General features: G+C 49.3%; 1 protein-coding gene across 1 annotated transcript in view; it reads right to left on the bottom strand.

Annotated features, from left to right (window-relative positions):
- The window catches only part of plekhg4 (pleckstrin homology domain containing, family G (with RhoGef domain) member 4), a gene marked incomplete at its 5' end in the record, with an annotated part of 143,492 nt that overhangs the window by 15,833 nt on the left and 110,159 nt on the right, over window positions 1-17,500 (bottom strand). Inside the window, 5 exon segments of the mRNA XM_071400415.1 lie at window positions 1-75; window positions 3,484-3,708; window positions 4,003-4,092; window positions 6,595-6,844; window positions 13,721-14,733. The exon segment at window positions 1-75 is cut by the window's left edge and continues 96 nt beyond it. Coding sequence (XP_071256516.1) covers window positions 1-75; window positions 3,484-3,708; window positions 4,003-4,092; window positions 6,595-6,844; window positions 13,721-14,733 — 1,653 coding nt within the window.

The following is a 17,500-nucleotide window of genomic DNA, read 5'->3' as shown; positions in this document are numbered from 1 at the left end:
CTGACACTTCTTCCTGCCGTACCAGATCCAGAACTCATCCTGTCTGACCAGCTGACCCTGCTCCTTCAGGTTCACCTGTGGAGGACAAGAGAAGAGACCGGCTTAAGATACAACAGTTCAGTGTGGTATTTTACAGTCCCCAAGTATAAAACTGTATCAATGGTATTTTACAATCCCCAAGTCTAAAACTGTATCAATGGTATTTTACAATCCCCAAGTCTAAAACTGTATCAATGTGGTATTTTACAATCCCCAAGTCTAAAACTGTACCAGTGTGGTATTTTACAATCCCCAAGTCTAAAACTGTACCAGTGGTATTTTACAATCCCCAAGTCTAAAACTGTATCACTGGTATTTTACAATCCCCAAGTCTAAAACTGTATCACTGGTATTTTACAATCCCCAAGTCTAAAACTGTTTCACTGTGGTATTTTACAATCCCCAAGTCTAAAACTGTATCACTGGTATTTTACAATCCCCAAGTCTAAAACTGTATCACTGTGGTATTTTACAATCCCCAAGTCTAAAACTGTACCAGTGGTATTTTACAATCCCCAAGTCTAAAACTGTTTCACTGTGGTATTTTACAATCCCCAAGTCTAAAACTGTATCACTGGTATTTTACAATCCCCAAGTCTAAAACTGTATCACTGTGGTATTTTACAATCCCCAAGTCTAAAACTGTATCAGTGTGGTATTTTACAATCCCCAAGTCTAAAACTGTACCAGTGGTATTTTACAATCCCCAAGTCTAAAACTGTACCAGTGGTATTTTACAATCCCCAAGTCTAAAACTGTACCAGTGGTATTTTACAATCCCCAAGTCTAAAACTGTACCAGTGGTATTTTACAATCCCCAAGTCTAAAACTGTATCACTGTGGTATTTTACAATCCCCAAGTCTAAAACTGTATCACTGTGGTATTTTACAATCCCCAAGTCTAAAACTGTATCACTGTGGTATTTTACAATCCCCAAGTCTAAAACTGTATCACTGTGGTATTTTACAATCCCCAAGTCTAAAACTGTACCAGTGGTATTTTACAATCCCCAAGTCTAAAACTGTATCAGTGTGGTATTTTACAATCCCCAAGTCTAAAACTGTATCAGTGTGGTATTTTACAATCCCCAAGTCTAAAACTGTATCAGTGTGGTATTTTACAATCCCCAAGTCTAAAACTGTACCAGTGGTATTTTACAATCCCCAAGTCTAAAACTGTATCAGTGTGGTATTTTACAATCCCCAAGTCTAAAACTGTATCAATGTGGTATTTTACAATCCCCAAGTCTAAAACTGTATCAGTGTGGTATTTTACAATCCCCAAGTCTAAAACTGTATCAGTGTGGTATTTTACAATCCCCAAGTCTAAAACTGTATCAGTGTGGTATTTTACAATCCCCAAGTCTAAAACTGTACCAGTGGTATTTTACAATCCCCAAGTCTAAAACTGTACCAGTGGTATTTTACAATCCCCAAGTCTAAAACTGTACCAGTGGTATTTTACAATCCCCAAGTCTAAAACTGTACCAGTGGTATTTTACAATCCCCAAGTCTAAAACTGTATCAGTGTGGTATTTTACAACCCCCAAGTCTAAAACTGTATCACTGTGGTATTTTACAATCCCCAAGTCTAAAACTGTATCACTGCTATTTTACAATCCCCAAGTCTAAATCTGCATCACTGTGGTATTTTACAATCCCCAAGTCTAAAACTGTATCAGTGTGGTATTTTACAATCCCCAAGTCTAAAACTGTATCACTGGTATTTTACAATCCCCAAGTCTAAAACTGTACCAGTGGTATTTTACAATCCCCAAGTCTAAAACTGTACCAGTGGTATTTTACAATCCCCAAGTCTAAAACTGTATCAGTGTGGTATTTTACAATCCCCAAGTCTAAAACTGTATCACTGGTATTTTACAATCCCCAAGTCTAAAACTGTACCAGTGGTATTTTACAATCCCCAAGTCTAAAACTGTACCAGTGGTATGTTACAATCCCCAAGTCTAAAACTGTACCAGTGGTATTTTACAATCCCCAAGTCTAAAACTGTATCACTGTGGTATTTTACAATCCCCAAGTCTAAAACTGTATCACTGTGGTATTTTACAATCCCCAAGTCTAAATCTGTATCACTGTGGTATTTTACAATCCCCAAGTCTAAAACTGTATCAGTGTGGTATTTTACAATCCCCAAGTCTAAAACTGTATCAGTGTGGTATTTTACAATCCCCAAGTCTAAAACTGTACCAGTGGTATTTTACAATCCCCAAGTCTAAAACTGTACCAGTGGTATTTTACAATCCCCAAGTCTAAAACTGTACCAGTGGTATTTTACAATCCCCAAGTCTAAAACTGTACCAGTGGTATTTTACAATCCCCAAGTCTAAAACTGTACCAGTGGTATTTTACAATCCCCAAGTCTAAAACTGTATCAATGGTATTTTACAATCCCCAAGTCTAAAACTGTTTCACTGTGGTATTTTACAATCCCCAAGTCTAAAACTGTTTCACTGTGGTATTTTACAATCCCCAAGTCTAAAACTGTACCAGTGGTATTTTACAATCCCCAAGTCTAAAACTGTTTCACTGTGGTATTTTACAATCCCCAAGTCTAAAACTGTTTCACTGTGGTATTTTACAATCCCCAAGTCTAAAACTGTATCACTGGTATTTTACAATCCCCAAGTCTAAAACTGTATCACTGTGGTATTTTACAATCCCCAAGTCTAAAACTGTACCAGTGTGGTATTTTACAATCCCCAAGTCTAAAACTGTTTCACTGTGGTATTTTACAATCCCCAAGTCTAAAACTGTATCAGTGGTATTTTACAATCCCCAAGTCTAAAACTGTATCACTGTGGTATTTTACAATCCCCAAGTCTAAAACTGTACCAGTGTGGTATTTTACAATCCCCAAGTCTAAAACTGTATCACTGGTATTTTACAATCCCCAAGCCTAAAACTGTTTCACTGTGGTATTTTACAATCCCCAAGTCTAAAACTGTATCACTGGTATTTTACAATCCCCAAGTCTAAAACTGTATCACTGTGGTATTTTACAATCCCCAAGTCTAAAACTGTACCAGTGGTATTTTACAATCCCCAAGTCTAAAACTGTACCAGTGGTATTTTACAATCCCCAAGTCTAAAACTGTACCAGTGGTATTTTACAATCCCCCGTTGTATTTCAGACTCCCCCAAATGTTCAGTTCCACAGAGAGTTTGTCATATTATCATTGTACCACACAGGGGGTTGGTGGCACCTTAATTGAGGAGGATGGGCTCGTGGTAACGGCTGGAGTGTAATAGGTGGAATGGTATCAAACACATCAAACCCCACGGTTTCTCTATGTTTGATATCGTTCCACTCCAGCCATTATTATGAGCCGTCCTCCCCTCAACAGCCTCCTCTGCTGTACCATAACTCTGTGAGGATCAAAGAAGACATGACATCTCTCAGGCTGACGGGGCGTCACTCACGTCACAGTCTCGGATGGCGTCCATGGCGAGCAGGTCGTTGCCGTGACGCAGCTGGAACTTGACCATCTCCGCGGCGGCTTGGAGGTAGGCCAGCTCCGTCTCCTGCGCCTCGCTCACCTCCTTGATCAGGTCTTTGAGGAGGAGGGCGTATTTAGACATCCTCTGGATGGGCTTCAACAGGTAGGAGGCCAGGTCCATCTTATCTCCCAGCTCCAGCTGCTTGTTCTATAGAGGTTAGAGGTCAGAGGTTAGACAGACAGACAGACAGGCAGACAGGCAGAGACAGACAGACAGGCTGGCAGGCAGGCAGACACAGACAGCTAGACAGACAGCGAGACAGACAGACAGACAGACAGACAGACATACAGACAGCGAGACAGACAGACAGACATGCAGGCAGGCAGGCAGGCAGACAGAGAGACAGACAGGTGCAAAAAGCCACAGCTAGTTGTCTGTAAGGTCTGAAGCATAGTACATGGTCATGTGTGTTCAGGTGTTCTGGTGTGTTCTCCTCCTCACCCTGAAGAAGCTGTTTCCGTGGCTGGCCAACAGCGTATCAGATCTAGGCTTGTTCTTACTGTACAGAGCGTACAAGCCAAACGCGTCTTGCTGTGGATTACATGGAAACAGAACAAATCATTATACTGAGAGAAAACAGAAAACCCTCTCGTGTTCTGTAAACATGCCCTGTAACCAACAAGGAAACGGGGGACATTTCTCTCGACCAGTTCGGTTTTATTTGGCGAGAATTCTGACGAGACGTCAAATTGCTTGGTTGCTTTTTTATATTCGTACAGAGTGTAATATCTCTCCCAGACTTTTATAGCCAGGAATGTGTCCACTTAGCCAGCGTCCCAAATGGCACTCTAGTCCCTATTTAGTGCACTAGCCCATAAGGCGCTGGTCAAAAGAGGTGCACTATATAGGGAATATAAGGTGCCATCTGGGACCCAGGACTCTGTCCCCCTGTTATAAACCTGGGAGAGAGGACTATGTCCCCCTGTTATAAGCCTGGGAGAGAGGACTACGTCCCCCTGTTATAAGCCTGGGAGAGAGGACTATGTCCCCCTGTTATCAGCCTGGGAGAGAGGACTATGTCCCCCTGTTATCAGCCTGGGAGAGAGGACTATGTCCCCCTGTTATAAGCCTGGGAGAGAGGACTATGTCCCCCTGTTATAAGCCTGGGAGAGAGGACTATGTCTCCCTGTTATAAGCCTGGGAGAGAGGACTATGTCCCCCTGTTATAAGCCTGGGAGAGAGGACTATGTCCCCCTGTTATAAGCCTGGGAGAGAGGACTACGTCCCCCTGTTATAAGCCTGGGAGAGAGGACTATGTCACCCTGCTATAAGCCTGGGAGAGAGGACTATGCCCCCCTGCTATAAGCCTGGGAGAGAGGACTATGCCCCCCTGCTATAAGCCTGGGAGAGAGGACTATGTCTCCCGCTGCTGTTTGAAGGGTGGAAAATCATGATGTTTAAATCAAACCAAGGGGTCTGAGAACGACCACAGGTATGAAGGTAGAGAGAGAGAGAACAGAAAGTGTGCGTGTGGGTGGGTGGGTGGGTGTGTGTGTGTGTGTGTGTGTGTGTGTGTGTGGGGGGGTTGTGACAACATGGAACCTGCTAGAGAGATTAGCGGCTGCAGGTAGAGTAGAGTTCAGTATTTTCACAGCTGGGTTCGTAGTTGAAGGGAAAAGCGCCTCCCTAAAGCCAAAATCCTGACTTGAGGTTAACAAGCAGCTAGATACCAGGGCCTGCCAGTTAAATGTACTTGACCTACGAACCTCAGGAACACATTGTCATCATTAGGAAAGAGTAGACTGTAGTCTAACCATTAGACGTCGAGAGGTGGAGGAAACAGTGAGACTAAAGGGGGTGGTTACATCAGTGATGTCACCTCAGGACGTAGTTGAACTGTAATCACCAGTAATGTTACCTCAGGACATAGTTGAACTGTAATCACCAGTAATGTTACCTCAGTAATGTTACCTCAGGACATAGTTGAACTGTAATCATCAGTAATGTTACCTCAGGACATAGTTGAACTGTAATCACCAGTAATGTTACCTCAGGACATAGTTGAACTGTAATCACCAGTAATGTTACCTCAGGACGTAGTTGAACTGTAATCACCAGTAATGTTACCTCAGGACATAGTTGAACTGTAATCACCAGTAATGTTACCTCAGTAATGTTACCTCAGGACATAGTTGAACTGTAATCATCAGTAATGTTACCTCAGGACATAGTTGAACTGTAATCACCAGTAATGTTACCTCAGGACATAGTTGAACTGTAATCACCAGTAATGTTACCTCAGTAATGTTACCTCAGGACGTAGTTGAACTGTAATCACCAGTAATGTTACCTCAGGACATAGTTGAACTGTAATCACCAGTAATGTTACCTCAGGACAGAGTTGAACTGTAATCACCAGTAATGTCACCTCAGGACAGAGTTGAACTGTAATCACCAGTAATGTTACCTCAGGACAGAGTTGAACTGTAATCACCAGTAATGTCACCTCAGGACGTAGTTGAACTGTAATCATCAGTAATATTACCTCAGGACATAGTTGAACTGTAATCATCAGTAATATTACCTCAGGACAGAGTTGAACTGTAATCATCAGTAATATTACCTCAGGACAGAGTTGAACTGTAATCATCAGTAATATTACCTCAGGACATAGTTGAACTGTAATCATCAGTAATATTACCTCAGGACATAGTTGAACTGTAATCATCAGTAATATTACCTCAGGACAGAGTTGAACTGTAATCATCAGTAATATTACCTCAGGACAGAGTTGAACTGTAATCATCAGTAATATTACCTCAGGACAGAGTTGAACTGTAATCACCAGTAATATTACCTCAGGACGTAGTTGAACTGTAATCATCAGTATATTGAAACAAGTCGTTAGAGGTATGAAGAGGTCTCTTACGTGTCGTAGGAAGCAGTGTGAGACTCGTAACAGGTGACTAGGTATATTGAAACAAGTCATTAGAGGTATGAGGTCTCTTATGTGTCGTAGGAAGCAGTGTGAGACTCGTAACAGGTGATTTTCAGTAGTAAACAAGTCGTTAGAGGTATGAAGAGGTCTCTTACGTGTCGTAGGAAGCAGTGTGAGACCCTCAGAGGGTGGTTGGAGCAGCTCTCCAACTCCTTGAGGAAGTACTGGCTGTGGAAGTCCATGAGTTTCTCCAGGTTCCCAAAGATGACGCTCCGTTTTCCCCTGAGGTCCTGCGGGAGGTCTCCTCTCTCCATCTCGGGGAAGTAGTGCTCGATGATGTAACGGAGGGAACGCACGTACTCCCTCTCCGTGGTCACCATCTCGTCCACGATGTGACGCAGTTTACTGTGGCGAGAGGAGAGGACTGTTAAGACTGGTCAGTTTACTGTGGCGAGAGAGAGAGGACTGTTAGACTGGTCAGTTTACTGTGGAGGGAGAGAGAGGAGGAGAGGACTGTTAGACTGGTCAGCTTACTGTGGAGGGAGAGAGAGGACTGTTAGACTGGTCAGCTTACTGTGGCGAGAGGAGATAACTGTTAAGACTGGTCAGTTTACTGTGGAGGGAGAGAGAGGACTGTTAGACTGGTCAGCTTACTGTGGCGAGAGAGAGAGGACTGTTAGACTGGTCAGCTTACTGTGGCGAGAGGAGATAACTGTTAAGACTGGTCAGTTTACTGTGGAGGGAGAGAGAGGACTGTTAGACTGGTCAGCTTACTGTGGCGAGAGGAGATAACTGTTAAGACTGGTCAGTTTACTGTGGAGGGAGCGAGAGGAGGAGATAACTGTTAAGACTGGTCAGTTTACTGTGGAGGGAGAGAGAGGAAGAGAGGACTGTTAGACTGGTCAGTTTACTGTGGAGGGAGAGAGAGGAGGAGAAGACTGTTAGACTGGTCAGTTTACTGTGGAGGGAGAGAGAGGACTGTTAGACTGGTCAGTTTACTGTGGAGGGAGAGAGAGGAGGAGAGGACTGTTAGACTGGTCAGTTTACTGTGGAGGGAGAGAGAGGAGGAGAGGACTGTTAGACTGGTCAGTTTACTGTGGAGGAGAGAGAGAGGAGGAGAGGACTGTTAGACTGGTCAGTTTACTGTGGAGAGAGAGAGAGAGGAGGAGAGGACTGTTAGACTGGTCAGTTTACTGTGGAGGGAGAGAGAGGAGGAGAGGACTGTTAGACTGGTCAGTTTACTGTGGAGGGAGGGAGGAGAGGACTGTTAGACTGGTCAGTTTACTGTGGAGGGAGAGAGAGGAGAGGACTGTTAGACTGGTCAGTTTACTGTGGAGGGAGAGAGAGGAGGAGAGGACTGTTAGACTGGTCAGTTTACTGTGGAGGGAGAGAGAGGAGGAGAGGACTGTTAGACTGGTCAGTTTACTGTGGAGGGAGAGAGAGGAGGAGAGGACTGTTAGACTGGTCAGTTTACTGTGGAGGGAGAGAGAGGAGGAGAGGACTGTTAGACTGGTCAGTTTACTGTGGAGGGAGAGAGAGGACTGTTAGACTGGTCAGTTTACTGTGGAGGGAGAGAGAGGACTGTTAGACTGGTCAGTTTACTGTGGAGGGAGAGAGAGGAGGAGAGGACTGTTAGACTGGTCAGTTTACTGTGGAGGGAGAGAGAGGAGGAGAGGACTGTTAGACTGGTCAGTTTACTGTGGAGGGAGAGAGAGGACTGTTAGACTGGTCAGTTTACTGTGGAGGGAGAGAGAGGAGGAGAGGACTGTTAGACTGGTCAGTTTACTGTGGAGGGAGAGAGAGGAGAGGACTGTTAGACTGGTCAGTTTACTGTGGAGGGAGAGAGAGGAGAGGACTGTTAGACTGGTCAGTTTACTGTGGAGGGAGAGAGAGGAGGAGATGACTGTTAGACTGGTCAGTTTACTGTGGAAGGAGAGAGAGGAGGAGAGGACTGTTAGACTGGTCAGTTTACTGTGGAGGGAGAGAGAGGAGGAGAGGACTGTTAGACTGGTCAGTTTACTGTGGAGGGAGAGAGAGGAGGAGAGGACTGTTAGACTGGTCAGTTTACTGTGGAGGGAGAGAGAGGACTGTTAGACTGGTCAGTTTACTGTGGAGGGAGAGAGAGGAGGAGAGGACTGTTAGACTGGTCAGTTTACTGTGGAGGGAGAGAGAGGAGGAGAGGACTGTTAGACTGGTCAGTTTACTGTGGCGAGAGGAGATTACTGTTAAGACTGGTCAGTTTACTGTGGAGGGAGAGAGAGGAGGAGAGGACTGTTAGACTGGGCAGTTTACTGTGGAGGGAGAGAGAGGACTGTTAGACTGGTCAGTTTACTGTGGAGGGAGAGAGAGGAGGAGAGGACTGTTAGACTGGTCAGTTTACTGTGGAGGGAGAGAGAGGAGGAGAGGACTGTTAGACTGGTCAGTTTACTGTGGCGAGAGGAGATTACTGTTAAGACTGGTCAGTTTACTGTGGAGGGAGAGAGAGGAGGAGAGGACTGTTAGACTGGGCAGTTTACTGTGGAGGGAGAGAGAGGACTGTTAGACTGGTCAGTTTACTGTGGAGGGAGAGAGAGGAGGAGAGGACTGTTAGACTGGTTAGTTTACTGTGGAGGGAGAGAGAGGACTGTTAGACTGGTCAGTTTACTGTGGAGGGAGAGAGAGGAGGAGAGGACTGTCCAGTGTGGTCCTCAGTCCCCAGCTACCTGTCTCAACATGTCAGTGTGGTCCTCAGTCCCCAGCTACCTGTCTCAACATGTCAGTGTGGTCCTCAGTCCCCAGCTACCTGTCTCAACATGTCAGTGTGGTCCTCAGTCCCCAGCTACCTGTCTCAACATGTCAGTGTGGTCCTCAGTCCCCAGCTACCTGTCTCAACACGTCAGTGTGGTCCTCAGTCCCCAGCTACCTGTCTCAACACGTCAGTGTGGTCCTCAGTCCCCAGCTACCTGTCTCAACATGTCAGTGTGGTCTACTACTACAACCACAACCACCACCACCACCACCACTACCACTACCACTACTACTACTACTACTACTGGTACTGGTACTAGTACTGGTACTACTACAACTACTATTATTGCCACTGGTACTACTACCACTACTACTACCACCACCACTACCATTACTACTACTACTACTACTACTACTACTACTACTACTACTACTACTACTACTACTACTACTACTACTACTACTACTACTACTACTACTACTACTACTACTACTACTACTACTACTACTACTACTACTACTACTACTACTACTACTACCACTACCACTACCACTACCACTACCACTACTACTACTACTACTACTACTACTACTACTACTACTACTACTACCACCACCACTACCACTACCACTACTACTACTACTGCTGCCTCTACTACTACTACCACCACCACCACCACTACCACTACTACTACTACTACTACTACTACTACTACTGCTACCTCTACTACTACTACTACTACTATACTGCTACTACCACTACCACTACCACTGCCACTACCGCCACCGCCACCGCCACCGCTACTACTACTACTACTACTACTACTACTACTACTACTACTACTACTACTACTACTACTACTATACTGCTACTACTACTACTACTACTATACTGCTACTACTACTACTACTACTACTACTACTACTACTACTACTACTACTACTACTACTACTATACTGCTACTACTACTACTACTACTACTACTACTACTACTACTACCACTACTACTACTACTACTACTACTACCACCACTACCACTACTACTACTACTACTACTACTACTACCACTACTACTACTACTACTACTACTACTACCACTACTACCACTACTACCACCACCACTACTACTACTACTACTACTACTACTACTACTACTACTACTACTACTACTACTACTACTACTACTACAACCTCTACTACAACAACAACTACCAGGAAAGACACAAATAACATTCCTGGTCGGGTCTGCTTTTAGTCCAAAAGTAGCCTGGTTTCCAAGAAAATATCAAAAATAACATTCCTCCTAAATACCACTTTTAATCAAATAGAGACTTGACTTGTAATATCAACTGCTTCCCAACTACCTCCCTCTCTCTCAGAGTGTGTCTTGGCTGGCTGGTGTGTCTACAAACTGTCAGACCAGACTGTCAGACCCGACTGTCAGACCCGACTGTCAGACCCGACTGTCAGACCAGACTGTCAGACCAGACTGTCAGACCAGACTGTCAGACCAGACTGTCAGACCATACTGTCAGACTGTCAGACCCGACTGTCAGACCCGACTGTCAGACCCGACTGTCAGACCCGACTGTCTGACCAGACTGTCAGACCAGACTGTCAGACCAGACTGTCAGACCAGACTGTCAGACCAGACTGTGACCAGACCGTCAGACCAGACCGTGACCAGACTGTCAGACCAGACTGTCAGACCAGACTGTCAGACCAGACTGTCAGACCAGACTGTCAGACCAGACTGTCAGACCAGATCAGACTGTCAGACCAGACTGAATAGGGTTCCATCTGGTGTTTCCAGTGAGACAGCAGTCAGGTTCATCTGTGTCAGTCTCAGTGGACTATGAGACTAATACTCCTCTCTCTAGTTTATCACAATATTATGACCAGCCACCTACCCACCTACCCACCAGGACCACCTACCCACCAGGACCCCCTAACCACCTACCCACCAGGACCCCCTAACCACCTACCCACCAGGACCACCTAACCACCAGGACCACCTACCCACCAGGACCACCTACCCACCAGGACCACCTACCCACCAGGACCACCTACCCACCAGGACCCCCTAACCACCAGGACCACCTACCCACCAGGACCACCTACCCACCAGGACCCCCTAACCACCAGGACCCCCTAACCACCAGGACCACCGGGACCACCTAACCACCAGGACCACCTACCCACCAGGACCACCTACCCACCAGGACCACCAGGACCACCTACCCACCAGGACCCCCTAACCACCAGGACCCCCTAACCACCAGGACCACCTACCCACCAGGACCACCTACCCACCAGGACCACCAGGACCACCTACCCACCAGGACCACCTACCCACCAGGACCACCTAACCACCAGGACCACCTACCCACCAGGACCACCTAACCACCAGGACCACCTACCCACCAGGACCACCTAACCACCAGGACCACCAACCCACCAGGACCCCCTAACCACCAGGACCACCTAACCACCAGGACCCCCTACCCACCAGGACCCCCTACCCACCTACCCACCAGGACACCCTACCCACCTACCCACCAGGACCACCTAACCACCAGGACCACCTAACCACCTACCCACCTACCCACCAGGACCACCTACCCACCAGGACCACCTAACCACCTACCCACCAGGACCACCTAACCACCAGAACCACCTAACCACCAGGACCACCTAACCACCAGGACCACCTAATCACCAGGACCACCAGGACCACCTACCCACCAGGACCACCTACCCACCAGGACCACCTAACCACCAGAACCACCTAACCACCAGGACCCCCTAACCACCAGAACCACCAGGACCACCTACCCACCAGGACCACCTAACCACCAGAACCACCTACCCACCAGAACCACCTAACCACCAGGACCACCTAACCACCAGGACCACCTAACCACCAGGACCACCTACCCACCAGAACCACCTAATCACCTACCCACCAGAACCACCAGGACCACCTACCCACCAGGACCACCTAACCACCAGAACCACCTACCCACCAGAACCACCTAATCACCTACCCACCAGAACCACCTACCCACCAGGACCACCTACCCACCAGGACCACCTACCCACCAGAACCACCAGGACCACCTAACCACCAGGACCACCAGGACCACCTAACCACCAGAACCACCTAACCACCAGGACCACCTAACCACCAGAACCACCTACCCACCAGGACCACCTAACCACCAGAACCACCTAACCACCAGGACCACCTAACCACCAGAACTACCTAACCACCAGGACCACCTACCCACCAGAACCACCTACCCACCAGAACCACCAGGACCACCTACCCACCAGAACCACCAGGACCACCAGGACCACCTACCCACCAGGACCACCTAACCACCAGAACCACCTAATCACCTACCCACCAGAACCACCTACCCACCAGAACCACCAGGACCACCTACCCACCAGGACCACCTACCCACCAGGACCACCTACCCACCAGAACCAACAGGACCACCTAACCACCAGGACCACCTAACCACCAGAACCACCTACCCACCAGGACCCCCTAACCACCAGGACCACCTACCCACCAGGACCACCTAACCACCAGGACCACCTACCCACCTACCCACCAGAACCACCAGGACCACCAGGACCACCTCCCTCCCTCCCTCCCTCAGTTCACCTCCCTCCCTCCCTCCCTCCCTCAGTTCACCACTCTCCCTCCCTCCCTCAGTTCACCACCCTCCCTCCCTCCCTCCCTCCCTTCACCACCCTCCCTCCCTCCCTCAGTTCACCTCCCTCCCTCCCTCCCTCAGTTCACCTCCCTCCCTCCCTCAGTTCACCACTCTCCCTCCCTCCCTCCCTCAGTTCACCTCCCTCCCTCCCTCCCTCAGTTCACCACTCTCCCTCCCTCCCTCCCTTCACCACCCTCCCTCCCTCCCTCCCTCAGTTCACCTCCCTCCCTCCCTCAGTTCACCACTCTCCCTCCCTCCCTCCCTCAGTTCACCTCCCTCCCTCCCTCAGTTCACCACTCTCCCTCCCTCAGTTCACCTCCCTCCCTCCCTCCCTCAGTTCACCACTCTCCCTCCCTCCCTCCCTCAGTTCACCACTCTCCCTCCCTCCTCCAGTGTGTCAGTTCAGGGGGGTGTGTACCACTCTGTGTGGGGTTGGGGTCTGTGAACAGTGTGATAGGTTCTCTGGTGACAGCCTCTCGGGCATCAGGCCCAGCCTGTCCACGGCCATACACAGAGCCTTTTACAATTACAATTACACTTACACACACACACACACACACACACACACACACACACACACACACACACACACACACACACACACACACACACACACACACACACACACACACACACACACACACACACACACACACACACGGCAGAGATGGACTGGCAGACAGTAGAGTAGTGGAAGCTAGACTAAAACCCATCTGTCCCTGTAACTGTGTCCCTGTGTGTGTGTGTGTGTGTGTGTGTGTGTGTGTGTGTGTGTGTGTGTGTGTGTGTGTGTGTGTGTGTGTGTGGTAGCTTGACTAGACCCACCTGCCCTTGGCGCGGGTCTCTGGTACAGGACTACTGGTAGTGCTGGTGGAGGGGGTCCTCAGTGTCTCTCCTGCTGCCCAGCCAGGAGGCGTCATCCTGGGGGAGTAGGGTCGCTCTGCCCCCTCCCTGCTACTGACCTCCAGGCCTTTAATAAACACCCCGGTGTTCCCTCGCCGCGCCGGCTCGCTCAGCGTACGCTGACAGGTCCCGTAGCGGGAGGAGTCAGGGGCGGCGGGGGCGGGGCTCTGGCAGTCGAAGCTCTGGGTCTTGCGGAGCGGGGGTCGGCGAGCAGGGTTAGGGGCGGAGTTTGGCTCCGGGGGGGTCAGGGAGGGGGAGAAGGAGGAGCTACGGGCCCCGTGGGACGACTCCTCGGAGGAAGTGCTGCGGGTGAGGCGCTGGGGGGTGAGGGGGGTGTGTTGGGGGGTGAGGAGCGGGGTGAGGGGGAGCCTGTGCACCAGACCGTAGGGAGAGGAAGTTAGAGGTGTCTTGTCTCCTCCTGTCTCCTGTCTGAGGCTGCAGGCCGACTGAGCTGAGGCAGAGCTGGAGGACAGCCTCTCTCTGACCCCCCACACGCCGCTAAAGGCCTTTCTGCAGGCGTACGACATACTGCTGCTCCTCTCCTGTCCCACGCCGCTGTTACCGTCAGAGTAACGTCTGGGGGTGGCGTCCCCTGCCCCGCCGGCCTTCCCCGTACCCGTTGTACCCGACCCGGGTGACTCTCCCGTGGGCAGGGCTCGCCTCGTCCTCAGGGCGGCCTCCAGCTTCTTCTCAAACATCTGCTTGGTCTCCTGGCACTTGGACCAGGCGAACTTCCACTGTTTGAGGCCCTGCTCGCTCTTCATCTCCCCAGCCAGCTCCTTCATCTCCTGGAAGCGGGGGTCGGGGATCGGGGGGTGCTGCCGGCGGTACCCCTCCAGACAGCTGATCACCCCCTGGCTCTTGTCGGGCACCGTGCAGTCCTCCATGCTTATGCTGGCCAGGTGACGCATCCCCTCCAACGCCCACTCATACGCCTGGAGAGAGAGAAGAGAGGAGAGAGAGAAGGAGGGAGAGGAGAGAGAAGGAGAGAGAAGGAGAGAGGAGGAAAGAGGAGAGAGGAGAGAGGAGAGAGAGAAGGAGAGATGAGAGAGAAGGAGAGAGGAGAGAGAGAGGAGAGAGGAGAGAGAAGGAGAGAGAAGGAGAGAGGAGAGAGAAGGAGAGAGGAGAGAGAGAGGAGAGAGAAGGAGAGAGAAGGAGAGAGGAGAGAGAAGGAGAGAGGAGGAAAGAGGAGAGAGGAGAGAGAGAAGGAGAGAGGAGAGAGAGAGAGAGAGAGAGAAGGAGAGAGAAGAAGAGAGAAGGAGAGAGGAGAGAGAGAGAGATAGAGGAGGAGAGAATTAATCAGTGGTGGTCTTGAATGTTCCAATCTGATACGCCTGGAGAGAGAGAGGAGGAACAACAGTCTTCTGATACATTTCACATGTTGGTCATTTAGCAGACACTCATATCCAGATAATTACAGTCAGTGTGTTAAACTAAGGTGGGGAGGAAGAGAGAGGGAGAGAGAGAGAGAGAGACAGAGAGGGAGAGAGGGAGAGAACAGAGAGAGAGAGAGAGAGAGAGAGAGGGGAGAGAGATAACACACAGAGAGAGAGAGAATAGAGAGCGAGAGAGAGAACGACAGAAGGAGAGAGAGAGAGAGAGAGAGGGTGAGGATGGTGGACAGAGAGAGAGGTATGAAGAGGTGAGGGGTCAGGAGAGAAGCCCTTTCTGCTCTGTAAACAACAGAGGGATGTGTGGAGGAGCTGGGAGGTCTGACCAATCAAGACCCCTGTCCCCACACACACACACACACACACACACACACACACACACACACACACACACACACACACACACACACACACACACACACACACACACACACACACACACACACACACACACACACACACACACACACCTCTAACAAGCTGTCTAATCTCTGTAACGCTGATGAGAAAGACATGCTTATTAGTCTTAACAAGTTAACACCTCTAATAAATTAATCCATCTCATTTAACTACCCAGAATCCATCTCTCAGTATCATCAACAACAGGACACGCTAATCCATCTCATTTAACTACCCAGAATCCATCTCTCAGTATCATCAACAACAGGACACGTTAATCCATCTCATTTAACTACCCAGAATCCATCTCTCAGTATCATCAACACCAGGACACGTTAATCCATCTCATTTAACTACCCAGAATCCATCTCTCAGTATCATCAACAACAGGACACGTTGAGAGTTGATGACGACCAAGAGAAGACTGTCTATATCCTGTCTGAATGACCAGACCAGGAGAAGACTGTCTATATCCTGTCTGAATGACCAGACCAGGACTTTGATACAGGACTAAGTACAGCTGATATTTGACAGGGAGGACAGTCTCTTTCAGTAGAGGATTTCTCTCTGATCCGGACACAGAGTCTTTCAGTTGTAAATCAAGTCTCTGTTGAATCCCTCTATTCTACACTCTCTAAAGCAAAACAACTAGAATGGTACCCTATTCCCTACATAGTGCACTATTTTTAACCAGGGCCAATAGGGTGGACAGGGAGCCCCCCATAGGCATCTGGTCAAAAGTAGTGCACTATGTAGGGAACGAGGCCATTTGGAACGCAGGCCATCTTGGGGTGTCTGAGCTCTGCTGGCTACTGGTCTCAGTGTATAGAAGGGGGCTAGGGTCTGACAGGAGGTTAAGGCCAGATCAAACGCTCACTGCTGTGACCCCAGAGGGAGAGAGAGAGGGAGGGAGAGAGAGCGGTAATCGCTTAGGAGACCTGATGCTGAGAGGAGCCACCCGGGCCCCTGGACATTCCAACAGGCCTCTAGAAATTCCTCTCTTCCCCCTGAATAACTGCCCTGCAGACAGAGAACTCTCTCTCTCTCTGTCAATTTAATTCTCTCTCACTCTGTGTCTGTGTCTCTCTCTCTCTCACTCTGTGTGTCTCTCTCTCTCACTCTGTGTGTCTCTCTCTCTCTCTCTCACTCTGTGTGTCTCTCTCTCTCACTCTGTCTCTGTCTCTGTCCCTCCCTCCCTCCCTCCCTCCCTCCCTCCCTCCCTCCCTCTCTCTCTCTCTCTCTCTCTCTCTCTCTCTCTCTCTCTCTCTCTCTCTCTCTCTCTCTCTCTCTCTCTCTCTCAGGTGCCGTTTCCCAGTGCATCCCCCCTGGCCGCACTGTGTGTACAGGGGGAACGCCTCAGTGTGACCTTGCAGGGAGGTGTGTCTCTAACGCCTCAGTGTGACCTTGCAGGGGGGTGTGTCTGTAACGCCTCAGCGTGACCTTGCAGGGGGGTGTGTCTCTAACGCCTCAGCGTGACCTTGCAGGGGGGTGTGTCTCTAACGCCTCAGTGTGACCTTGCAGGGAGGTGTGTCTCTAACGCCTCAGTGTGACCTTGCAGGGGGGTGTGTCTGTAACGCCTCAGCGTGACCTTGCAGGGGGGTGTGTCTGTAACGCCTCAGTGTGACCTTGCAGGGAGGTGTGTCTCTAACGCCTCAGCGTGACCTTGCAGGGAGGTGTGTCTCAGTGTGATCTTGCAGGGAGGTGTGTCTCTAACACCACAGCGTGACCTTGCAGGGAGGTGTGTCTCTAACGTCTCAGTGTGACCTTGCAGGGGGGTGTGTCTCTAACGCCTCAGCGTGACCTTGCAGGGAGGTGTGTCTCTAACGTCTCAGTGTGACCTTGCAGGGAGGTGTGTCTCTAACGTCTCAGCGTGACCTTGCAGGGAGGTGTGTCTAACGCCTCAGCGTGACCT

The sequence above is a fragment of the Salvelinus alpinus genome, chromosome 5, assembly GCF_045679555.1.
Source record: "Salvelinus alpinus chromosome 5, SLU_Salpinus.1, whole genome shotgun sequence".
Classification (NCBI taxonomy): Eukaryota; Metazoa; Chordata; class Actinopteri; order Salmoniformes; family Salmonidae; genus Salvelinus; species Salvelinus alpinus.
The sequence above is the reverse complement of the archived record's forward strand: the minus strand, read 5'-3'. Positions and strand labels throughout refer to the sequence as shown.